The sequence below is a fragment of the Calidris pugnax genome, unplaced genomic scaffold (assembly GCF_001431845.1).
Source record: "Calidris pugnax isolate Ruff unplaced genomic scaffold, ASM143184v1 scaffold81, whole genome shotgun sequence".
Lineage (NCBI taxonomy): Eukaryota > Metazoa > Chordata > Aves > Charadriiformes > Scolopacidae > Calidris > Calidris pugnax.
In genome coordinates, this window is record NW_015090880.1 from 377,465 (window position 1) to 402,275 (window position 24,811).

Consider the following 24,811-nt stretch of genomic DNA (forward strand, 5'->3'; position numbering starts at 1 on the left):
CCGCACCCCCGGCCCCGCCGATTCCTTCCCGCGACCGGACAGCGCCGCGCACACAGGCTGCCTTGTTTCGTGGCGTCGGGGGTAAAAGTTTGCCATTGTCACAATTTGTTACCGAGTGGCCGTAAATGTTAACGCCGGATAAAGACGCCTGTTTTCCCTTTCACTAAAGATACGCAATGCTTGGGAAAAAGAGGAAGAAAGAAAGAAAAAAAGGGCTACTTTAACACTGCATTTTTCCCTTCCTCTGGGAAGGGTGCATAACTCAGCTCCATCAACAATCGTAAAAACATCTGTTTGATTTCAAAGGCAAGATAGAGCATTTGGGCTTGGGCTTCCCTGTGCAGTGCCAGTGGCAAAGAGAGAAAGGTTTCCCATGGTAACCAAAGTGTTTAGTGTGGCATCTCCACGCTGTGTTAAAATATGTACTCTTAATGCACTGGTTCATAGACCTACTCCAGCAAAGTTGAATAGTTTTTCTCTGGTGGCAAAGTACAAGCTGCCTGACAGCCAGGAAATCTGGTAGTTGTCCTGGCTTTTGAGTTAATTCCACAAAGACTCAGTGCATTAAACACAGGGAGCCCGGTCCTGAAGCCCTGGCACGGTCACAGCTCTCAGAGGAGTCACTGGGAGTCAGGAATCCTATTTACGGGATGAAAAAGCACCCACAGTTCTTGCTGGCTGTGATTGAAGCTCAGCATCCCTGTGAATCAGCCCCTCAGCCCCTCAGAGGATTAAACTGTCTCTACCAGGCAGGTCAAGAGTGGCTGAGACTTCTGGAGGTGTTAAGAGAGTTAACAGCCTAATTGTAACCGAAAGTCAATGGCAGAAAGGCACCTGCTCCCTTGAGCTCCCTCAGTGCTCCAGGACTGTTGGGAAGACACTGTTTTTTCTAACTTGCGTTCAGTAGGGAAAATGATCATGACTAATATAGGTCTATTTGTATTTTCAAAGTGCTGTTTGCAGTGAGGTATTTAGGCAGCTAATTCCCTGGTGACTTCAGGGAGACTCGGTGCAGAAATGAGATTTCACTCCGTCTTTGGGTCTGGCCCGGGTGCTGTTGCGTTATGAAGCGTGCTGCTGGTAGCAGCCCCTCTCTGAGGATCCCTGGGTGGGCGAGGAAGGCAGTGAGGAGCAGTGTGCTGTCAGTCGGTGCCACACAGGCAGTGTGTGAAGGATGGTTCTGTTCTTGAAGGGGTAAGCAATAAGGGACATGGTTCAGAGGAGCAAGCTAGAAATCGCCGAGCCTCTCCAGTCCTAGAGATGTCATGTTTACTGTTGTGGTGGGATCAGGCTGTGAGAAAATTTGCTTTCAGGGAGGCAGAAAGGCTGGTGGTTATAGAGGGTGGTTGGGGAAAACCAGGCTCTGGACCCGACTGACGCTGCTGCAGCGTCACTGCCCTTGAACCAGTCCTGTAACCCAAGGGGCCTCAGTGTCCCGATTCGCTGCATACTCCTGTATTTGCTACTACTATTCAGAAACCGAACTCACATGTAGTGTAAGATTACATTTGTAAAGCTCCTTTGAGATCCTTTGATGTCAAGTACAGCAGGATACAAATGAAGCACACCATTAATATTCGTTCATGCATAATGTTTCTACGCTTCCCATATATTTGAAGCGTATTCCTCTCAAACCGCTGACCAAGCCTGCTGGGAAGTCTTCCTACCAGTCAGATGGAGAGCCTTTCATTTTTTTGCCTTTTACTTAATCATTAGAATTGCCAACAAGTTAACAAGCTGTTTTCGTTTTCAAGTCCCAGAGTGGCAGTGTCAAGAGAAGAGTTGTAATATTGTGTTTCTTTGTGCTGCAAAAACCCAACATCAATTTCCACCTTCAAGACAATGAAATACTCTAATACATTTTGTGTCCCAGCCCTGGGAAAGCAGCAGGAAAACGTATTAAAGCAGCAGCCAGTTCGGCAGAGCAGATCAGCATCTAGCTGCCTTCCCATTGTGAGCTCCACTTCTCCACCCGTTGGTGGGTTTCCAGGTTTCCTTTCGCCTCTTATCAGTGATACGTGCTCTGGCATTATCAAAATTGTGGTTCATTAGTTCTTCCCGTGGACTAGGTGGTTGGGTTTTAAGCTCCTTCTGGAAGGAAAAATAAAAACCTAATGAAGGTCTGATTCATTCCGAGTGCACGTTGGGCTGAAGGAGTCGGTTGTTATAAATACGGAGCACGGGCTGTTAGGCGTAATGCGGAGTGAAAGGAAAATCATTGCCCCCTTGTGTGCTCTTCTGTCTAATTGAATGCTCCTCTCCTGCAGCACTGGGCTGTGACTCAGCCAGGAGCTGCAGCCCTCGCCCGCCGCGGATGGCTCTCGGCAGCGGCCCTTGCTGTCCCCGTGGCAGCGCTGGCCAGTGAGGGGCCAGGCTGGTTGCCCCGCAGCATCTGACGGGGGGTCCCACAGGAGGCTGGCACCGAACAGAGGGGCTTCGTCCCCGTGCAGGGTTGTGGTCAATGTGGTGGCAGCCACTTGTCTGGCTCCTGCTGTCAGCACGTAGGACCAGCCAGGCAGGGGGCTGCCGGGGGCACTGGGGGCAGCACGAGGTAGCCCGGGTGGCCTGTTAGCCTGTGTGTCCCCGCCACTGGGCAAGGGGAGCTGCCAGCCCGGCCTGGGAATGGGCCCGTCCCATTGATGGAAGTGCTGACTTGCAATTAAGCACATGCTTAACGGCTTTGTGAGATGTGGAGGAAACGTACCGAGGAGGATGGTCTGGGTCAGGAGTGGAGGCTGGTTGGTTGTTCTCAATGAATGCTGCTGAAAAGTCACTTACCGAGGAGGTGAATTAGCAGCGGCAGCTTAGGGGAAGGAGGATATATTAGGGAAGGATTTAGTTTGATTGGGTTCTTGTACCGAGAGTGAGTGGGTAAGCGCTAGGATTGCTTTCCCTCAACAGAAATAGCTTTTCATAATGAATTTTGTGTCAAACACTGGGCTGTCTTTGTGACGCGTGCAGTTACAATGAAATACTCGCACGGAGTCACTGCTGCATGTTTCCCACTCGAAGCCTGGCTGGAACTGGGACCTGACCCCGCAGGAGAGACGGGGAGTGCGAGCTCTCTGCAGCAGACTGTCGTTAACGTCATTTGCAGCAACGTGCTGACAGAGCTTATCAAATCCTGAGGACACTGGGTGGGTTTACTTCATATTTGGGCTGTTCTGCCCCAGCAGGATCATGGCCCAGTAGGTTTGAAGGTCACGCCGGCTGCGTGGCTGGAGGCAGCATGGCTGTGGTTTGCCAGAGCCCTTGTGAAAGCGGAGCAGCAGGACCCAGTCCCTGGTGGCCTGAGAGCAGCAGCTGTTTGGGGCATCCCAGCACCTTCCCCCTCGGTGCCACTGAACATAAAGGTAGGGCCGTTCTGCGGCGCCGGCGGCCGTGCTGCATCACTGCCACGTCCCCGTGGGGAGAAGCCCCCTCGACCTCCTTGCCTTGGATCGGGCACCTTTGTGCTGCTCCAACTGCAGCCGCCTTTTGGCCACTGGCCGGTCCCAGCACCGCTCCCCCGGCGGTGGCCGCAGTAGAGGGGTGAGCGAATGTGGATTTCCAGGCATTTCCACAGAGCTCCCTGCTCCGGGTGTCCAAGTGGTGTGTCTGAGTTTAACACAGAATAGCACAGACCATGACAAAGAAGGATGCCTGAGGAGAAGCTGAGCTGGGAACCCCATCCCACGCTCCCAGCTGCGCCGGGCTCCTCGTCGTCTGTGGTTTCTGCTCCCAGCTCCACGCTCTCCCTCTGAAAACTCCCAGAGAGGTAACCAGGGAAAGCAGACTTGTATTCATCAGACTGAGATTTGTTAGCCAGGGATTTGCAGCTCTCCTGGGAAATGTTTTGGGGTCTGCAACTCAAAAAAGGCTGAAAATCCGGTTTGTTTCCTATGCTGAAAAACATAGGCACGGCGGCCTGGGATAATGATGCGTTTCAGCATTAATTCTCAAGTTTCTGGCTTTTGTGGCTTTGTGTCAGATCCTGCATGCTCATTGAGCACAGTGTTTTGTGGTGTAATGATGAGATACCCACCAGTGAGCTTTACTATAACGGGTTGTTAAATAAAATGAACTCCTTGGGTAGACTGTGCAAACAGTATATATGTGTGCCTGGGCATAGAAGTGTGGTTTGAAACCAGTCAGAAAATGTTCCCAAAGCAAAAAAAACCCTTGTATACATGTGGGAATATGACAAAGCATCTACTTACTGTCCAAATACACTGTGGCATCTCCATGGGATTGGGTTTTATAGGAGCTGAGTTACTTTGAAGTGCTGGTTTATACTAATTTAGAAATTCCAAACATGAAAATAAATGTGCTCTAACCTTACATCTACTCAAATAAATCCGGAGGATTAGCCACAGAAAGGAAACTGGGAATTTACACTTAATTTGTACATTAAAAATGAGGCTTGAGTTCTCGTAGCAGACTTAATTTCTGCTTTTTGCAGAACGTGCTGTGTTTGGAGCTGCTGGCTCCCTCCCGGAGGTGCAGATGGCCGTTACCGGGACGCTGTGCCGTGCTGTTGTGTCACCGGGGCACGTTTTCCTTCTGGATGCCGTTTTAGGAGCGGTGGGAAGGGGGTGTCCCTCCACGCCACACAGGTACGCCAGCTGTGTACCTGCTCTGTCTCTCACTGGCATTAGGGACTCGTGGCCAACCCTTGGGTGTGATTCCTTGGGAATTTAGGTGGAAGCAGGACCTTCTGCTCCAGTCGAGGTGCAGGCAGGGGCTGGGAGCAGGGATCAGGCGCCGTGTGAATCTTGCCCTTCCCGGGAAGGCAGGCTGGGCTCCGTGGGCTGCCTGTGCCTGGGGGCTCTCCTGCTGCCGGGGGAGCAGGGGGGTCTCCCAGGGAGCGGCTGGTGCCCCCGAGCCGAAGGTGGGTGGTGGGAACGCGCCTGCCGGGGCCCCAGGGCTCGCCCCTGCTTTGCATCTCAAGCTCAAACAGGTCCCAGACTGCACAGGGAAATTCGGTCGAAGTGGCAGAAGTTTCTGTGCTGGGAAGGCAGAAGTTGTGCTGGTTTAGGCGAGAGAACAGCAGACGGCTCCCGGCCGAGGCAAAGCGCCCGCCTGCTCCTGGGGTGTTGGGCCAGGGCTGGCCAGGTCCCTGTGCCGAGGGGGATCGGAGCTGACCCCACAGCCTGCCCCACAGGCTGCACAGACCTCGTTATTCTTGGTAGCTAGGAATTCAGGTTAATTTTGATCCATCGAGCTCATTGAATCTCCTGTAATTAAACAATGGTTTAGGTGGAAAACAGAAAAAGGATCACTTTGGCCAAGTGTTGTGCGTGGAGGTACGTCGTGGCCGGGAGGGCACTGGAGCGCTCTGTGAGCTGCTCGTACGGTCGTACACAGGTGGTGACTGTCTCTCCCTTCATTCGGGGGGTTTCAGCCACTTTCACTCATGCAGCCCCAGATGTTTTCCAGGGCAGGCGTTTGGTTCCCACGCATGAACGTGAACCTGCTCCCTGCAGCCCCAACGGGTGCGAGCTCGGCTGCGGGGTCCCGCTGGGTGGAAATCAAGGGATTTGCCATCTCTTTTCTGATATTTCAAAGTCTATTTTATAGTGATTGAGCGAGAAGATTGGTGAGGCCGAGGGCACCTGGAGAGGTGAACAAGGCACGTAGAGATGTGGACAGGTGCCTGGGGATGCTGTAAAAACACCTTGCTATGCCTTGAAAGTCCCAGAAGGTGTCTATTTAAACTCGCAGGCACCTGCACTGCTGTGACACACTGCTCGGGTGACCTCTTCCAGCAAGTTGTTGGAAACATAATAGGTCTGAGCCCCTGGCTGTGGTAATTTAATGCAAACGTGGGGCAAGCCTGCGCCAGCGGCGGTTGGAAGCAATCAGTTATAACCACCTGAGTGCCACCAGGCGCTGCCTACAGCCGCGGCCACTCCTCCCGCTCGGGCTCGTGCCCCGCGTGCGAGGGGTGGCCCGTGGTGGCCGGGGGCTCCCCGGCTGCAGGGACGGTGTGTGACTGCTCCTTCACACCGAGGAGGGGACGGACAGGGGTCAGCATCCCTGACCGGGAGGAATAAGCAGCTCCAGGGTGGGGTGTGGGTGTTGGTGCCCGGAGGGGTCCCTGCCCGTCCTGTGTCCCGCGCGGGAGCAGCCCCAAGTGCTCACAGACATTCATGGCCGTGAACCCCTGGTACCGCGCAGCGCTCTGTGCCAGGGGAGCCTTATCGCCCTCTTCTCAGGGGGAAGGAGGTGGTAAAAGACCACCCGCTCGATGCCTTGTCATTGATCAGAGGGGCATCAGTGTCAGGGTTTGAACTGAGGTCCCGAGTGCTGCTGTGCCACCGTCCCCAGCACACGTGCCCAGGGCCATGGCGTGGTGGAGGCTGAGCCCACCACTGCATCTGCGGGAGCGATCAGCTTTGCTTTGCCTTGCCTTTTTTGTTTTGTTTTTTGTTTTTTATTGGGTTCGTGAAGAAATTATTGCAAGTTGTTTTCTTTTCAAGTTGGGATCTAACACCTTGCAGCAAGTGGAGGAGGTGGCAGACTGTCTACGGCAATCTCCCGCTTGGAGAGACCGGTAGAATTTATTGACGTTTTTGAGCGGAGGGAGCGGCACTAATTCCTAACATCTGGAGAGCAGCTCCGCTGGCAGCGGCCGCTCCGATGGAGCGAGGCCGGCGGGGGCGTGGGACGGCGCGCTCCCCAGAGGGGCCATGTCACACAGAGCCTGGAGGAGCCTCCTTAGATGTGGTGTGCAGGCGAGTGGGGCTGATGTCAAAGCCCGTGATGGTTCCCCCTCGTTGCCCGCTGAGTGTCAGCAGGACTTGTCCAGTGTGGGGGCCTGCGCTGGCTTCTGGCACAGATGTGTGCTAGAGTTGGGACTGGAACGTCCCCAGGGACGGGGGGCACGGGGCTGTGGCGTCCTGCAGCAGCAGGGGTGGAGCAGTTATGGCTCATGGTCGGAGCAGAGCCGACCTGCTTTTGCCAGCCCTTGTGCCTTCCTCACCAGCCCAGGGTGCATTGTTTTGTGGAGGAAGGGACCTACGGACGAGCACAGCCTTGCAGGCTGGGGGGAACAAGAGGGACATTGGCTTGGGGCATTTCTCAGGTGGACAACAGGATAGAGGTTAATTTGGGTATTCAGGCTTTTTTCCATACTGGGGGGTCTCATTCTGCCGTGCTGTCCTCTGAAGGCCAGAATCCCAGTCCCCCACTTTGCTGCCGTGCTCGCACAGGTGCCACTATGGGGGCTAGCAGTGGCCACGGGGGCTATGGGACAAAGCGGGAGCTCGGGGCTCATGGTGGGACTGCTTGAGACCAGGGCACGAACCTCAGCGGAGCTTCAGGCTCGTGTTTGGCCCCGTGGCCACTGAACCCATGCCAGCCACTGTGCCAGCGGTGCCACCCGTGGGAGGGGGCTGGTGCTGGGTGACAGTGGTCTGGCCAGGCGGGACCGGCTGTTGGAACAAGGCTGCCCAGTTTTTGGGCCCAAACCATTGGAGGGCGATTGCTCTAACAAGGTTTATGCAGTTTATGTGTTGCAAGTGGCGCTGGAATATAAATCTCTGGATTCTAACCCAGAAGCAAAATTTCCTGAAAGCTTGGATTTTGCAAACGTACCTCTAATATTTGAAGGAAATTTGGAACTTGTCTTCCCCTTTCTGTCTCAGCTCTGTTTAAAGTATTACACTGCTTCTTACTGCTCCCTTCTGGAGCAAAAGCCCTTTGGCTATGAGACTGTCATCCCACCGTCTGCTGACCGCTGCCAACACTCAATGGGTTGTGAGTTGCTGGTGGCCAAAAGCCATCTCTGGCGGATCGACTAATTAAAAGGGGCCATTAAAGACTTGGCATCTTCTAGAAAATGGCTGTGTGTAGAGGGATCTTTTAGGAAGAGTCAGGAAAAGTTTACAGTATAGTGATAGCCTTTGATGAAAAAGGGGAGATGAGAAACATCTTCTAATGTAATATAAAATAGCAGTTTTCAAAGTTGTTTGACTTGTGGGTCCCCGTTGTTCAATACGTCTCCAGATGTGAACTCCAGGTGGTACAAAGGGAGCAGGGTTTTGTGGTGTTGCCTGTGGCTCCTCCGAGAGCGGTGGACCCGACTCTGGGACCCGGCTCACGCAGGTTGGGCTTTCGTCAGTCAGTGTGGCAGGTCATTAAACGGGAAGGACATTGTGGCTAAATCTCTGCCTGAGGGACAGACTTCCACATCTGGAGAGCAACAGCTGAGCTCTTCCCCGCGCTGTTCCGTTTGGTTTGCCTCATGCGTGTCCCTGGGCTGAGCCACACGGCGGGAGCCTGGCATGGGTGGAAGTTCCCGTGCATCCCTCCTGGGATGGGGCTCCCTGACTGTGGAACGGCTGCTTGGGCACTGTCAAAGGAGCTGCTGAAGAAAGGTTTCAATCTTTGGGGAGGAGCTGGGATTGCAATGTTATGTCCCGGGGATCTCCAACTGTAGTGTCATTTCTTGCTGAGGTTTGGTATCACAGCAAGCTGCTGACCTCCGTGGGTCATAGAATTATAGAATGGTTTGGGTTGGAAGGGACCTTAGAGGTCATCTAGTTCCACCCCCCTGCCATGGGCAGGAACAAACAGCTTTGGAAACATGAGTTCCTACAAATCTTGAAGACAGAGTATAAAATGATAGAGAAAAGGAAAGCCTTCCATACTTCAGCCGAGTAAGTGCTCAGATGCTGAATCCAGTAGGACCATTGATTTTTACAAATTTTGTAATGATTCTGCTGATTCTAATTTCCTAATTTGGGAGGGACAGTGTGAGGGGGGGAGGACCTCCAAAGATGACGCTGTAGAGGTGCATTTGGAGTGCTTGGTTAATGAGCTAAAAGGCTTCTTTAACTTTTCCATGCCAAGCTACCACAGCGGGCTGGGTGCTGGGAGCAAGTGGCATTGTTTTGTTTCGGGAAGCTGGTGCCAAGGCTGCTGAGCAGGCAGTGCGTGTGGCGGTACCCGTGGAGGAGCAGGCAGTGCGTGTGGCGGTACCCATGGAGGAGCAGGGATGTGTATGGCGGTGCCCATGGAGCACGTCTCGATGGTGTGGGGCAGCACTGTGGTTCAGAGGCAGGTTTTACTGAGGATGTGTAAAAGAATAGTAGAGTTCTACTCATTATCTCAGAGCTTAATTGATTCGGCAGAACTAATGAGGAAAATACAGGAAAACATTTACTATAAACTATTGCTAAATGAAGCAGATTTGAACTGACACATGCAAAAGACCAGTTGTGTTAGGTAAGAAGTTGTTACTTTAATGGATGCTTTTTTCAGCCCAGAATCGCACAGATACGCTGTCAGAGCACTTTGAGCATGTAAAGTGCTAAGTGTTTGTTGTAGCAATAATAAAAAAATAACCCCCGAAGATTGAGGAGCCAAACTCATGGTTCACCCAGGGCTCCTCCCTGTGGGAAGGAGTTTGAATAGTTTGGGCTTGGTTTCTGGAGCCAAAGCTCAACATAAATGAGAAACACAGCTTGAGTGGTGGAAGGGGGGGGCTCCTGCTCCCAAGGAAGGAGCAGCTAAGAAAATACAGCCTGAATAAATCAAGTGTCTTACTCCAAACATTTTCGAGGGGGATGTGTTAGCTGGGCTCTCGGAGCGGGGCGGGCGTCCTTGGGACGAGGGGCTTGGCTGATCCGCTCGGTGCCTGTCCCTGGGGAGGGGGGCAGAGGGGCCGCGTTTCCAGCGGGGGTGAATGTAAAGGACATCCCAGCTCCCACTGCTGAAACGCGTGGTGTTTTGACTATGACAACCCCTTTCGAGCCTGTTGTTCGCTAATCCCTCTGCCTGCCCGTTCCTGGGGGATTTGATTGTATAATCTGAAGTATTGTATTTAATGCAGGATGAAGGGTAACATAATAAGCTTGACCAGTCTTCCTGGCGGCATGAAGGATGTGCAATTTCCGTTAAAAGACTGCTACTTTTTTGTATTTCCCCGCCTGGAGCAGCTCCCCGTGCAGTCGCACGTGCGGCAGCAGCTCCCTGCGGGGGAGACGCCGGTGGGTGCCGGACCCCCGGCGTGTGTGGGGCGAGGGAGGGGACGCTGCTGGAAGGTGTTTGGGGAGGGCTGTGCTGAGCCCATCCTGCCAGTGTTGCCCTCTGCCTCCTTTACCAGTAGTTCAGCCCCGGGGCCAGCACGGCGGGGCTGTGCTGCGATGGATGGTGCGGGTCGGCCGGTGGCTGCAGGAGGTGGTGGTGAGGTCTGCCTGGGGCAGCAGCCAGAGCCTGGCTCTGAGACGTGGCACTGAGAGCATCTTCCAGCCTTTCAAACCAGCTCACCGCTGTGGTTTGAGGTCTGCGACCACGGCAGAGGTGAAAGTGGCTGCCGCTTTGATGCAGCAGCATCTAAGAATTCAAGGCTGGAGGTCTGTGTCTCTGCAGACTCACCGAAAACAGTTTCCCCTTCACTTTCAGGGAGCTGGTGGGCTCAGCCCATCAGGTCAACTCTGGCCGTGAGCTCGGTTTCAGGCACACAGTCTGCCAATCCTGTCACCTTGGAACGGGTGAGCTCCTCAACTGTTACTGAAAACCCAGAAGTCAGTGAAAGGCAGGACGTGGTGGCATGGGCACCCAGGGCTGCTGGCATCCCCTGCCTCCAACCGTGCAGGTTCCCCAGTGATTCCTGTGCAGGCAGAACGGGAGATGAAAAGTCCCAGGAACCACTTGTCTGCGGGGTGGTGGCTGTGCCCTGCCTGCCCCAGCGGCCGTCGGTCTGTGTGCGTGGGGCTCCGCTCTGCCCACTTCATGTGAGGGACACAGCCTCGGTTCCTTGGCCGTTTCAATCAGGTGGATGTTCCATGTGGAGCTGCTGGGAGAGAACGTTGTGGAGATGCTGCTGGGCTGGGGAAGCCGCCGGGGCTGTGGCTCCCCGCAGTAGGACGTGGTCCGAGTGGGCACTGAGGGCAGACAGATGGGTGTTTGGACAGCCTGTTACTGGTGTCACAGGGGTGGCTTGCAGAGCTCAAAACATAGCAAAACCACCGCTTCCTCACTCCAGAAACTTGTAGTCTGAGTAAATAGTGAAACCAGGATGCAAATCTCATTTTAAGCCTTTTTTTTTTTTTTTTTAAAGAATGTCTGCTGGGCTGTGAGGGTGCTGATTGCTTAGTGTGGATGATTCTTGAAAAGAATTCAGCAAGATTCATTTTACGAGAGGTTCTCAGCCTGAGTGCCTCGACTGGCCAAGAGTGCACGTTGATTTGCCTCCCATTGCCTAAAAAACGTGATGGGCAGTGAGAGGGGCTCTGTGATAGTGCCTGCCCCTGTGGCTGCGCTGCAATTAGAGACCGCTTACGTCTCAAGGGCCTTAACAGTAGAGCCCTCTTCTGAGGATGACATTTTCCTCCAGGCATCCCAAAAAGCCTGTTTTTGACAGCTCTGGTTGCGACACTGCAGCAGATAAACGCGTGATTGTGTGTACAAACTGCTGGGGCGTGGGGGGGGGCGCGCGGGATGAATGGGCTCTGCCTGGGAGGGGTTCCCTGCCCAGTCTGGGCTCTGCAGGCACAGAGGGGGGCTTGTGCTGTCTGTCTGCGCGGTGCCGGGTGCCCTGCCACCAGCTCTCCTCTGCCCGTTTCCCTGCCCTGTCTGTGCAATATTTTAGCGTTGTTTTTTAGCCTCTCTCTGCTGTTGGGCTTTGGGTCCATGTCCGGCTGTTCTCTTCAGACAGCATCCAAATTATTTTGAATATTCTCTTTGCGACCAGAGATTTCCCTGAGTCATACCTAAATGTTAATAAAAGCCTAATGGTTTATGTTAAGGAAGGCAAGAGATAAAACTAGAGCCCTTTTATCACAGACTTTAATGGCCTGAAAATGTCAGTTGTGTGGGAGCAACTGCCAAATTTTGAGCCTATGAAGACGATGGCTAAGTCCCACAAATCAACAAGTTTGGAGCGGATTACCGCATGCCGGCTGTGTCATTTTCCCAGGACTCCAGGCATGCTGGAAGCCAAGGCTTTAATCCGCTCTGATACGATGCGCGAAAGGGGCCGGGCTCCCTTTCCCTCTGCGGCGCTTTCGGAACCGTGCAGGGGAGCCAGGAAAGCCTGGCTGGGAGCAAAAGCTGCAGGGCTTTTTTCTGAACTGCAGCCTGCTTTTGATTCAGAAATAAACTCCATCTTTGCTTAAGAACTATTTTTAAGGTCACAAACACAGGATGCAGAAATCAGTGGGTTTCATGGTTTTCCTGAGTGCTGCCTCACCACTCCTCTTCCTCCTTCTGTTTCCAGCAGACTTCCTTCCCGAAGGGACATCCTGCACGGCTGCCTCTGGGGCGCAGTGCCTGGGGCTGGGGAGCTGTAATGGAAATTCTGGGAAATCGCTTTTTCTGCTCTTTTCAGGCCTGGGATAAAGAACTGAACTCACACCGTGAAAACAGCTGAACTCTTGAGCTCTGACGTGACTGGAAATCTTTTATCTCTGCCCCGCTTCATGTTTGCAATCAAGCTCGGGGGTTAATCTGACTAACGCTCCTCTTAGATGTGGCTCCCTGGTTTGAGTTAATTTGCATCACTTATGAAATTTTGCAAAAACACCGAGTGCGCCCTTCTCGCAAGCACGCGGGTGACAGCAGCGCTGCTCGGCCGGTGCTGCTGTGGGCTGTGTCCTGTGGCTCCCGAGGTGGCTCTGCCTTAGCATCAGAGAGTCAGATGTTTTGGGTGCAGAAGGACTGGAATCGAGACTCGCCCAGTATTTCTGTGAGTTTCTGAGTACCCAGAGCGCGTAGCAGAAAAATAGTGGCAATACAGTAAATGCCCACAGGCTTGTTTTAAAATGCAGATGATGGAAAGAGATTGGTTTTGGAAGAAAATTTGATGTTTATGCTTTCCCCACTTCAAGGTAGGACAGTTTGATTTAAGATGGAGCGAGATTTAACCTGTTCCGCAAGGAGAAAGCCTTTTAGCACAGCCTCTAAGCGGGATTTCCCAAGCTGCAGTGACTGCCTGGTGCTGCAGGAGGATGTGCCTTGGCCGTATCCTGTTTACCGAAACGTGACAGGGTTAAGATGTCCCCTCGGTGCTGAGGTGTTACAGACGGCAGCAGCCCAGGCTGTCCCCCCACCCTGGGAGAGGGAAACACCATATGTCTCCTCCTGCCCGTCCGTCGGAAGAGCTGATGTCATGTGAAGAAAGGTGTTTCAGAGGAAGGATGTCTGCGGCCAAAATAAAGCTTGGCCTGTGTTGGAATAGTGACATCCTGTTTACTGTGGAAAACACTTTGCACTGATAGGAGCTCTGAACGGGGTGATTTATAAGCAGGCAGGCGCGGCAGATAAGGAACTTCCCGTGATTTGGGCCACCTGTGAGAAGAAGGGGCTGGTTGCTGGGGCTGAGGCCAACGCCAGTACCGGGGCAGCCGCTGCAGGGATGAGGTGCTGAGCATCCCCCGGGCTCCAGGACGGCCCCAGCTGCCTCTGTGCTCTGGTTCCCAGCAGGACAGAGCCTTGTGAGCTTCAGGTGGTTAATATTGGTAAAGGTAATGAGGAGGTGCTAGAGATAACCATCCCCTAGACAAATAAATAAACCCAAGGACATTTCTAAAGGCCTGGCTGTGAATGAAGGGACCATTACACCAGAAACGTGAATGGCTAGTGTGTCCCTGGTATGGTATAACAATACTCTGTTGCTCAGTTTCAGGGGGAAACATACAGACTTAAGAATTTGGGCTGCTATTTTATTTTTTAATGGAACGAAATGCCGTAAAACTGCAAAATGCATTTAGCGGAGTCACTTGCATCCACAACACCTGATCCTTCGTCTCAGCCCCATGTGAGCTCCCAGCCTGTTGTCTCCTGCTTGGCTCTCGCTTCAGCAGAGGAAGTTTTTCAAGTCAGTCGTTGTCACTTCACTTCTAAGGCAACCGGCAGCAGCAGTGGACATGGGGTCTGGTGTCTGCTGGGGCGCAGGGGACTGTGGTCAGGGGGTTTCGGGAGAGGACCCCGTCTGCCCCTGTGGCAGGGACACGAGCCCTGGGTGCCTCTGCAGCGTTGCACTCCCTGCGTTCCCAGAGCAGGGTGTTGTCTGCGGTGTGCCCAAGGCCAGGGGATGCTGTGGGTCTGTGGTGGCGTGGTGCTCGAGCTGCTGTTTGCTGGCTCCAGGAGCCGGGGAGCTGGCTGGCAGCTCCAGCTCACAGCCAGCCCCATGGGGTTTGCTGCTGCCTGCTCCCCTGCAAACAGGAGGAGGGGGCAGTGCCAGGGTCCCCATGGCATTGTCCCTCCACAGACCCTTCTGGCTGCTGCAGAGTGTCACCAGCCCTGTGGTGGTGTGGTGGGAGGACACCATCCCTCGCCCCTGCGGGCACAGCCCAGTTGCTTCACATACATTTTGGATTTTAACAAGTTTCTTCCCCGTTTTTGTCCAGGGACATGTTGCTGTGATGTAGCACCAACCCAAGATGCGTGGTCGTGGCCGGGGGGGCCAGGACTTGTACCCAGGGCCAGGGCTTGGGGTCGGGGTGAGGGTCCTGCCCTTGTCCCACTGCTCACTGCAAGACCTGAAGATTTGCCTAATCTCCTAAATGGGCTGAAGATAGGGGAGAGCTGGAGATTTAGTCTGGTTCCATTAATGAAATAATAATGGTAATAAGGTAATTAAAATACAGGCCCTGGTGTGTTCAGCCCAAGGAGGGGGACTGTGCTAAACAGGCTGGTTGTCAATGTCTCCTGCCTGGTGGAAGCACGTGGTCCCGTTTCTCAACAGATACAGCCTCAAATCCCTGCATTTATTCTGCTTAAATTGCCACTCCTGACGATGGTTTTGGAAGGAATATCCGCGTTATGGCTGAGTTCAGTAAGGCGTAAAATGTGCTTAGTTTCAGGGGTGTGGGCTGCCGTCTGCCAGCAGTCTCTTGTCTGGGGTTTTGTGTAAGCGTTTCCCGCAGTCAGGGCCGTAATTCGGTGTGTTTTCGGGCTGTCGGCCCGTGCCCGGGGAGGGTGACAGCACAATTGCTGCTTCTCTTGAGATGAGCCTGAAACGACCGCAGATGTGGTAATGGCCCTTGAAACGTGCCCATTGTTGGAGCGGCTTCGGCTGCGCCCACAGCACTCCACAGAAGCTGCTGCAGGGGTGACGGCAGGTAAATTGTCATCAGTGAGGCTGTTGTGATGTTCAGACCTTGTTGAATCCATCCACATTGTCTGAGCAGAAATTGTAAGGAGAGTTTCAGAGGATTCAGGGTGAGAGTGGTCATAAATCTTGGGTGCATCTCGGCAGGGTAGGAGGAAGATGAGGCATCCCTCCTGTTTTCAAATGCTGCTGTCATGCAGCAACTGCGCTAATTAATTTAGCACGGGATAGTGAAGTCTGTTGTCTTGCTTTGGGCTAAATGAGCCAAATGCCTGCTCGCAGAGCAGGCTCACGTGAGGAGTCCTTAACAGTTGTCCTCTGCCTTCGCCCCTTGGCACCCAAGAGCAAATCATCACGGGAGCCTCAATACTGGCCTCGTGTCCCTGGTTGCCAGCCCTGGTGTGGGGTGGCCCATCTGCCGGGGCCAGTGTCGGCGGCGCTGCGGTTCCTGTGGGGCATGGGGAGCAGAGGTGGGCTGAGGCTGGATGGGGTCGGTGGCTCCAGCGTTTCTGGGCAGAGTTTTGCAGCCATTGCTCTTCCTTCCGTGTCCCGCAGCACGGTGCTTCTTTCTAGACGGCGGCTCCTCTGTCCCAGCCCATCCCAGTGGAAGACCAGTGGAAATTTTGCTGTTGACTGCAGTAGCAGCAAGATCGGAGCCAGGATTTACAGTCCTAGGAGTTGCCAGAAAAATTCTTTCCCCCCCTCTCTTGGCTCTGGTCTCAGTCACTTCCTCACTTACTTGCAGCAAAATAATATTTTGAGTTCTTTTATTGGAGAAACTTTTTGCCTCACCTTTTGTTTGAGAGGGAAGGGGCTGGAGATGGCTGGGGGGCTGCAGCCACCCCGGCTGAGTGTGCCTCTGTGTGCTGCCCAGAACTGGTCCTGAGTGGTGGCCCATGGGCTGGGGGACCTGTCGCAGCGCTGGGGTCAGAGGGGTCTCTGCAGGGACAGCAGCCCCCTCTGCCAGGACAGGTGGCCGCTGGGCAGGGCTTGTCCTCGGTGGGCTGAGAAACCTCCCTGCGGCGCAGCCCCCGCTGGTGGGGGGCTTCCAGTGTGGGGAAGGAGAAAAGACCTTGGATGGCTTCTGTGGGAGAGGGGCACAAGGAGCCCCCTTGTCCCCTTTTACTGTCACACAAGAGTTTTGTGTTGAGGTGAGGGTGCTGCTACAGTCAATGGGTCTTTGGCTGCAGGACGCCCGCCTGGTGCTGCCCTGGTCCTGCCCATGGCGTGGGCAAGGGCATTGCTCCTCCATCAGAGCCTGGGCTGCGTTTGGCTGGAGGGTAGATCTGCCAAGCACAAAGGGGGCTCTATTACAGCTCTTTGCTCCCGTATTAACCCCTTATGTTTTCCTCTTCCATGTCTTGGTCATGAGGAGCTTTCCCTGCCGGCAGTTTGTCCACGCTGGGCCCGAGGGGGTGGCACTGGGGGACCCGCGGGGGTTGCTGCGGCGCGCTGACCTGCCTGTCTCCCCACAGCTGCAGCCGGAGCAGCTGGACTGCGGAGCCGCGCACCTCCAGCACCCGCTGGCCATCGTCAACCCTGTCACAGCCACCCCCGTCTTCACCTACAGTGGCCTCACCGCCGTGGCGGTGGCCAGCGTCAATAACTACACCGTCGTCTTCCTGGGCACGGCCAGCGGAGGACTCCTGAAGGCAAGTGGGGCCTGGTCGCCCCGGCGTGGGGCAGGCAGGGCTGGGGGTTGCGGGGGGCGGTGGGGCTTCCCCTCCCAGCACCTCTGGTTTGCACAGAGGACGGTGTTGTTGGGTTTGTCTGAGCACCTGCTTTCATCTGGCAGTGAAGGAGCAATTGGATGCTGCCGTAATCCATACAGTGATATATGATATATGCCGCCCAGTGACTGGCGGCCGTTAATTACTGTTCAAGGCTGCCATGTGAGCGGGATGTTCTTGATGAACCCTATGCTGGAAATGTTATTGTGCAGCATTTCATTATTAACAGCTCTTCTAATAAATTCTCCCTCTGAGCTGATGGCTTTTGAAGGCTCCGTGTAGGCAGGGGAATCACCCAGAGATGCTTCCTCACAGCTGAGTCCAAAGCAGGTGTGAATCCGCGCATCTGATGGGGGATCTGCTTTACACGGTGTGCCAAAGGCAAGGCAGGGCAATGCAGCACCCTGGCTCCAGAGCCAAGACGCGAGGCCAAGGTTTCACTAACTGTAGTGCTTGAAGTTTGCCAAAGAAAGTTTTGACTGCAGCCAGCCACAACAGTTTGCTGTATTCTCAGCATCGAAAGTCCATAGGGGAGGAGGGGGAAACCCTGGAGCAGACACGGCTGATACCTGCTTTGTCTCAGCCTGGGGTTAGCGGTGCATAATGTGGAATATTGGATCAAAATGCTTGGAGAGAAGAAAACCAATCCAATCTCTTCCCTTGCGTCCAAGTGCTCCTGGCAAAAATGTGGGAATGAACACAAAGAAACTCACTGCTTTGATTTTCGCCCGCAGGGGCAGGTAACTCGTGGGGGTGGGAGGAAGCTGGCACCCCATCCGGGTGCTCCGGGCTGGAGAGGCACATGCCACACGCAGCGCAGCCCGTGTTCACACAGCATTAACAGCTCGGCTTCCATTATCATCTCTGAGAAAGCAGCCTTATCGGCTGAGCCTCCATTAGGGAGAGGCTCCTGGCTACCCTTTGCTGGGATAATTTGCTCAGATAGCTCTAATCTAATTCTACAACACAGCTGCATAACCAGAAGCCTTTTTACCTTCGGGGCTCCTTGTTATTTGGCACGGGATACAAGATACTTTGCGTGAGTTATCATTCAGATTTGCTGCTTGAGAAAAGACAGTAAAGGGGCAGAAATAGTGCTCGCCCAGCTCCCGCCAGCAGCAATTATGGCTGGGGGGTGTGTATGGGGAATTAGTCAGATAGGCTACAGATGGGCACTTGGTGAGGGCCGGTATCAGTGCCACGTCCAGCAGGCGTTGAAGGAAGCGGTGGCCAGGGCAAGGTGTGCCAGGGTGCGATGCCCTGCAAGGGTGCGGGAGCCTGAAGGGTCTGTTACGAACAGTCCCTACGTGTCCGGGTCTGGGAGCCCGTGGACCTGGTGGGGTTACCCAGAGCTTGACACACTCTGCTCTCACTGCATCCTGCAGCTCGCCCCGGCCCCGCTCCAGTGAGAGGACGGTGGTCCCTGCCCCGCTGTGGGGGGGTCCCTGCCCTGGGGCTGCAGCTCATGGGCATCCAGGGAAAGTGCCTGCGCAGGAAAAGCGTGGGGTGAAGGAGCCCAGGAGGCAGATGGACCTGGGGACAGGCACTGAGAAACACCCAACGTAGAGCAAATCTCAGCAAGAAGGTAGAAAGAATGGTCAGAACGCTGAAGTGGAGGGTGTTGGGACACAGTCCATGGGCATCTTGGGTGATCCCAGGCAAATTATTTAGCCGGATAGCTAGCCTTTAATGGGGATAATGGCGGTTCCCTTCTTGCTCTGCACAGCAGCTCGCAGTGCCTGCATACGGTTCTTAGCAGAGGGAAGCCCTCTGCTTTGAGCTTGTGCTATCTTACTAGGACATGTTGGTGCTGCTCTAGTGTAAGAATTAATTAATCCTATGTTAATTAATTAATCCAGACTTTAGAGAGCAGAGGCACGCTTGGTCCTTACAATTATTCCCTTTCCTTGTTAGTAAGGAGGTAAGAATTTTCCTTGCTCCCTTTCTGTTTTAAGCTGAAAAGTGACTGTCACGCGAAATTGTGTAGCCCTATTGTTATTTCCTCTCAGCAATGCCACATTTAATTTGCTGAGTTTTCAAGTCAAATGCCAAGACATTCAGGGATCCGAAAGGCAGGCTGAGGCTTTGCAGCCTCTTCCATCACTGCCAGCACTTCAGCTGGTGATTCATGAGGCAAGGTAGGACTCGGCTCTCTTGCGGCAGCTGCCACGGTCTTCTGGAGTGAGGAGGGATAAAGGCTTCTTATGGCCAGGAATGACAACACTTATTTTTCAAATATGCAGGGAGCGGGGGATGCCATGTTGTACAGCCCCGCTGCTGATTTTAGCTGGTTTTCATTAAGCTTTGGAAATGCAGTGTTCTTTGTAACAGAAATGCACATATGTATGTGATGAGGGCTGAAGGCTGGTGCCACTTACATTAGGGCAAAGCGAGAGCTGTGCTGCTCCGGCTGCTGGAAACCACCATGCGGCCTTGGGCTAGAATGTTGCAGGCAGCATCTCAAACGGAGGGACCGAGGGCTGGTCGTCATTGAGCAGGGCTCCTGGGCATGGCCTGGACCACTTAGTGCCTGCCCTGTGGCACAGAGCCGGCCCAAACCAGAGCTTCTCAGTAAAGCTTTGTGTGTGCAGCTTGCGAGGCGTGTAGAGATCTACAGCACTTGAAAATGTAGGACACTGTTAGATACTGCTTTGACTCATGTTTATAACCAAGGAAAAACAACCTTCTCCCCATAGTGTTTGACAGATGGTCTCAATGAATGGCTTCTTCTCACACTACAGATTAATCTGGACAGTACCATGAAGGTTATTAGCAGGAGATCCATTTCGGTGGCTTACGGAGAGCCTGTCCACCCCATCATGCAGTTTGACCCTTCTGATTCCACCTACCTCTATCTGATGACCTCCCATCAGGTGAGATCTCTAGTCTTCAGCCAAATGGCCCTTTGAGCATCCTGCATTTGATTTAGTGTTCAGCACTAAGCCAGGGGCAGGAAGGGACAATGAAATTTGCTTTAACATCAATGGGCAGAGCCAAGACGTTCAGAGCCTTGGTTGGGGTGTCAGAGGGCTTTCTGGGGGGGCACCTGTGCCTGGCCATTCTCCTGCGCGGGGTGGGGGTCACATCGAGTGGACTGGCTTGTCGGGCTTTCTCCTCTTTGTGGTGGCAAGGTAAAGAGTGAAGGATTTCAAAACCACTCCTGCTTATGGGAGTGCAGAAATGAGCAGAGGTTGTTCCCATATAGAAACCTGAAAATTGCGGTGCACAGTCTGTAAGGAGGCTTTTAGGAGATCCTGCAGACAAAAAGTCTGCCTGTCAGGAAGGATGCTCAGGGGAGGTCTCTGCTGAGCCTGGCCAGCAGGAGGGCTGGCTGGGAGGAGGGCTCTCTGCAGAGACAGGAACACCGCAGCAGGTAGAAACAGACGGTCTCATCTCCATCAAGTGAGCAGAGGAGGAAGATGAGAGCTGAGCGCTCCAGGCGCTGGTGGTTTGTCCTGAATTACATTTTAATCTGTCAAAACAGATGCACAACCACAAATGTTATATGTTGCATTTATGTTTTCCAAGCCCTAATTCCCTGCAGGTTGGTCATTATCATTTCACAGAACCCTCCCGGGATGCCTCTTTAGCTGGTGTTTCAGACTGTCTCAGCCCTGCTCCCGCGCTGTGCTGTGCACCTTACTGGGCTCCATCAGACACCCAGCGCAGCGCTCGTGGTGCTCTCCTCTGTTTCTTTGCCAATAAACCAGACAAGCTGATTTTTCTTTGGTGGAATTAGCATCCCAGAAAGCTCCCTGGGAGCTCGATGGGGTTGGGGGGGTGCTGAGCACCGCAGGGGTGGGGAGCAGTGAAGCACTGCGGGTAGAGCCGGGGTCAGGCCAAGGAGCTCACCTGGTGGGAGCTCAGGGCTCTCACCACCTCATGTTCTCAGTCCCCACTGAACCAAACAACTCAGTTTTCTTTCCCAAATGTTTAGAAATCGAGGGAGGAAAAAGCAGAAACTGACACATGCTTTCCCCCCAACTGCTCCTGCCGAGCTAGTCCCCAGAGGTACTTTGATTTCTTTACAAATTAAGGTTTCCAGAGTGGCTTTGCTTTTTGGTTATTTTGTTAATAGCCAGACAGTGCTCAGCTCAGTCTAGAAAAGCGCTTTCCACAGGTCTGAGTGAGAGCTTTTCACAGGAGGGACGAGCTGTGAAACCATCTCCATCTGAGGCATCATGAAGGTGTGGTGGGGCTGTCGCTGGCCTGGCCATCACACATCCATTGCCAAGGTGCTGGCTGAAAGGGGGCAGCTCAGCTCAGCCCAGTGCTGCCACGTGCCCCGTGGGGCGACTACACCGGTGGCCGCAGCAAGCCCTGTCCCTTGGGCACCCTTCCTTGTCCCTGGGCTGGGCTGGGCTCTGCTGGGGGCACAGGGCAGCTGCCCGTGCTGGTCCCTGTGTGGGCTGGTGTGGGGCAGAGGGTGGTGGCACCGGGGGCTGCTCCCCATCGCCCCGTGTGTAGGGCCTGGTCCAGACAAACGGGTGAAGCAGCCCGGGATGCTGGTGTCTCGTTGCTGGCACATCCCGGCCGGGCTGAGTGTTTCTGTGGGCTGTGGTGGTGTGGGACATTTGGAAACTTGTGCTGTTGTCGTGCAGATGACGCGGGTGAAGGTGGCTGCCTGCAACCAGTACTCGACGTGCAGGGAGTGCCTGGCCGCTGCTGATGCCTACTGCGGGTGGTGCACGATGGAGACCAGGTAGGACTGGCTGGGTCCTGGTGCCCTTCAGCGTGTCCTTTGGCCCTCAAGCCTGGGCAAGAACCTCTGGTGCTTTTTGTATTTCCACACAGTCACAGTACCATTAGTCTTTGTCCATTCCTTGTGAAATACGTGCTTTTAGAAACAATTGCATCTGGTCTCAAACGGTTGGGATGCTCTTCAGAGCCAGGATTTCTCTGTAGCTGCATTGTTACACTGCAGGCGGCTGCCAGCGCAAAGAATATCTTGCAGGCATCCAACCACGGGACTGAGGAAGCCAACACCCTGTTAAAGACCATCTTTTGCCCTTGCAGTTATTACTCATGAGTGGGAGAAAATCAGCACTCAAAAAGGGATTTACAAAATTAGACTCTGCGTTCACAAATTGAAGATGTTGGACAAAATGTCACCTTCTCCTCCTCGGTTCTGGGCTCAGCCTGGCCCGCTCTCGCTTACCCAGAATCCTGGTGCTCCGTTGATGCTGGTGGGAGCACACGCTCTTATCGTGGCAACCAGACGCTTTAAATATAGCAGCAAAGCCTTAGGCTTAGCTGCTTGGATGGAGGAAAAGATGTAGGCACAGGGTTTTCTCAGGATCTTCCCTAATAAGGAAGCCAACGTTTTTATCACCTCTTTTAAAAATGATCAGCCACGTGTCCCCTGTTCGTTGCAGGTGTTCTCTGCAGCGCGAGTGCACCAACTTCACAGGGGCCAACTTCTGGGCAAGCGCAAGTGAAGGAGTACAGCAGTGCCCTTCCATGACCATCCTGGAGCCCGAGATTAATATCGACAAAGAGAACCCGGTGAGTTTGACATCACTACCAAATTAATCACGTGCGACATCCCGTAGGGTTGTTACCTGCTCTCGAAGCTGATAAACACCCACTCTCCTCTAGCGCTGCATCACAGCTGCACGCAGTGTGGGCCATGGGGATGCTCAGCTCTCTTGTTGGTACCCAGCCAGGCCAAGGTCCTCTAAAGCTCCTGGAGGTGACCTCCTGTACCTCGGGGCCCTGGGAGCCGAGCCTGGGGCTGTAGGCGAACAGGACCTGTGATGCTGCCACGGTGAGCACGTGGCAGAGATCTGCAAAGTCTCAAAATACAGCTGCAGATAGCTAAATCAGCTCATTTTCTGGTGTCATATTGCTGCTATTTTTAACTGTATTTTAACGATATTTTAAGTGTTTTCAGCAAAATATTTTTCATTTAAAGACAAACCCTTTCCCAACGGCAGAAATCTCTCTGTGCCAAAGTTCGCAACCAACCCTAACGTGGGGAAATTGCCGGTGACGGGGGCGGTTGGGGCAGAGCCCAGACCGGGGCCGGAGAGAGGGATCCCACCGAACCCGAGCTCTGCTCTGGCTCTGGGGCCACCGCGCAGGAGCAGTGGGTGGGGGTCCCCAGGGAGTCCCCCCGCTGCTGGCGGGGAAGCCAGCGCAGCACGTGGGCCCTGCGTTTTCATGAGTCACCCTCCTCAAAAGCATTCCCTTCCTGCCAAACCTCCCCTCCCTTCCCCTCAGAGGCTGGTGGCCAAACAGAGCCCCCGCTCAGCCCCTGTGTGCCGGGGGGGATGCTGGCATGTGGCCACCCCCAGCCCTCCCCGCCGGCTCCTGCCAGCTCGACACCTCCCGCCTCCGTCCCTGGCACAGAGGGGTGCAGGCGAAATGGGTTAATTCTGTTCTGCTCTTCCTCCTGCTCCAGCCCAGGAGGCTGCAGGATGGGGACAGACAGGGAATGGTGGAGGCAACACGGGGCCAGGGCAGCCGGGGGGCTCAGCCTCCGTGTCCTGCCTCCTCCCGGCCGGCTCCAGGGGCTGTCTGTCCAGCCAGACGGGGACACACCGGCTACAGCCGCTGGAGCTGCTGTGACACAGCTCTGCTCGAGCAAGGGTTCATGTGCGGATGCCTTTTTGGGGTTCAAAGTGCATAAAACGAAAGAAATAGCTATCTGTGGACCCGCTTTGGAATCCTTAGCCTATGAAAAGCTTGCAAAACACTGACAGATTCTAATTATAATTTTCTGTCATAATGACTGATTATTTTTTTTGTCCAAATATAGGCCCTGATAATACAAATAAATGGAACTATCCCCAACCTGAATGGAACAAATATTTCATGTGACTATGGAAATAATATCCACACGGTAGCCAGAGTTGCTGGAGATTATGTAAACCAATTTATTTATTGCAGTTTACTTCCACGCGAGAAGTACCCAACGTTTCCAGATGACCAAGGTATGTAGAGGAGAACAAGCTTGGTTCATTCTAACCACTTGTGTGGACATAACTTTTCATAGACTTTTTTTCTTTTTCCAATTGTATGTGCAGATAATTCATACAGGGAAAAAAGACCCAAGCTGCTTCTGTTTTATAGGGCCTATGACTTTAAAGCGTGGGAGTTTCCACCATCTTAACACGAATTGACAGTATTTCAAATCTATCAATTTTTGTTTTAAACATCAGATTTTAAAAGCCAGTTCATGTACTTATTTTGTTAAGATTTATCTGGTTTGAGCTTCTGGTTTAGATTTAATAAGTACTCAAAAAATATGTTTTAGCCCTGGGGAAATAATCTTGCTACTTAAATTGATCTTTCCAATTGCTTTTGTTCAATTTCCCTTCCGAACATGTGCTACCTTTCAGAGGAGGTTGTGGAAGAAGAGCAAGTGTGTACCTAAAGGCAGCTCAGAAACTCACAGTCCTGTTTATGCAATTAAAAGCCAGACCGAGGTCTTCCGGTCCCCCCTGGTTTCAGGTGGCACCAAATGGGATGCCCACCCTGAGGCTCCGCGGGGCTGCGTTCTGGAGGTGATGGGTACCTGCAGAGCAGGTTGGAGGTGGCTGAGTCTTGGTGGCCGAGCTGGCCAGGTCTGATGCTGCTCACTCGGCCATGGAGACAGCCCCGTTTTGCAGCTCCTTCTGGAAGTTCGGTGCTTCATTCCAGCCTTGAGTGCTTTTTAAATCTTCATCTTTCAAGCCTGGGGTGAATGCCCCATTGAAGATGGCTGACTTCAGTAGGAGGAGAATTAACCAGTCCTTTTGAAAATCCCACTTTTCATATGCAAGTTTATAAAGCTGCATTGTTTTTCTCCCTAGCTATCCAAAGAATGGGAGATCATTAACTGTTCTGTATTGTTGGTTACGGCAATGTCCAAGTGAATTTCTGGAATCCAATGCGCTGATTTATTGTACATTTTCTGAAAGAGGCATTGTCTCTTGTCCCTCATACTTATATGGCAAAATTGCAAAGAAAAAAAAATATTAAGCAATTCTGGGGGGAGGGGCAGTTAGAATAGCCTGTTAAGTAGCCAAAAAAGGGATTTCCACTCTTCTCTGTGGGT

General features: G+C 53.4%; 1 protein-coding gene across 1 annotated transcript in view; it reads left to right on the plus strand.

The window, feature by feature from the left end:
• PLXND1 (plexin D1) overlaps window positions 1–24,811 on the plus strand; it is an 85,885-nt gene that overhangs the window by 7,294 nt on the left and 53,780 nt on the right. Inside the window, exons 5-9 of the mRNA XM_014946625.1 lie at window positions 16,432–16,692; window positions 19,512–19,643; window positions 21,372–21,472; window positions 22,146–22,275; window positions 23,531–23,705. Of these exons, the coding sequence (XP_014802111.1) occupies window positions 16,432–16,692; window positions 19,512–19,643; window positions 21,372–21,472; window positions 22,146–22,275; window positions 23,531–23,705 (799 nt within the window). The remainder of the gene's footprint in view (window positions 1–16,431; window positions 16,693–19,511; window positions 19,644–21,371; window positions 21,473–22,145; window positions 22,276–23,530; window positions 23,706–24,811) is intronic.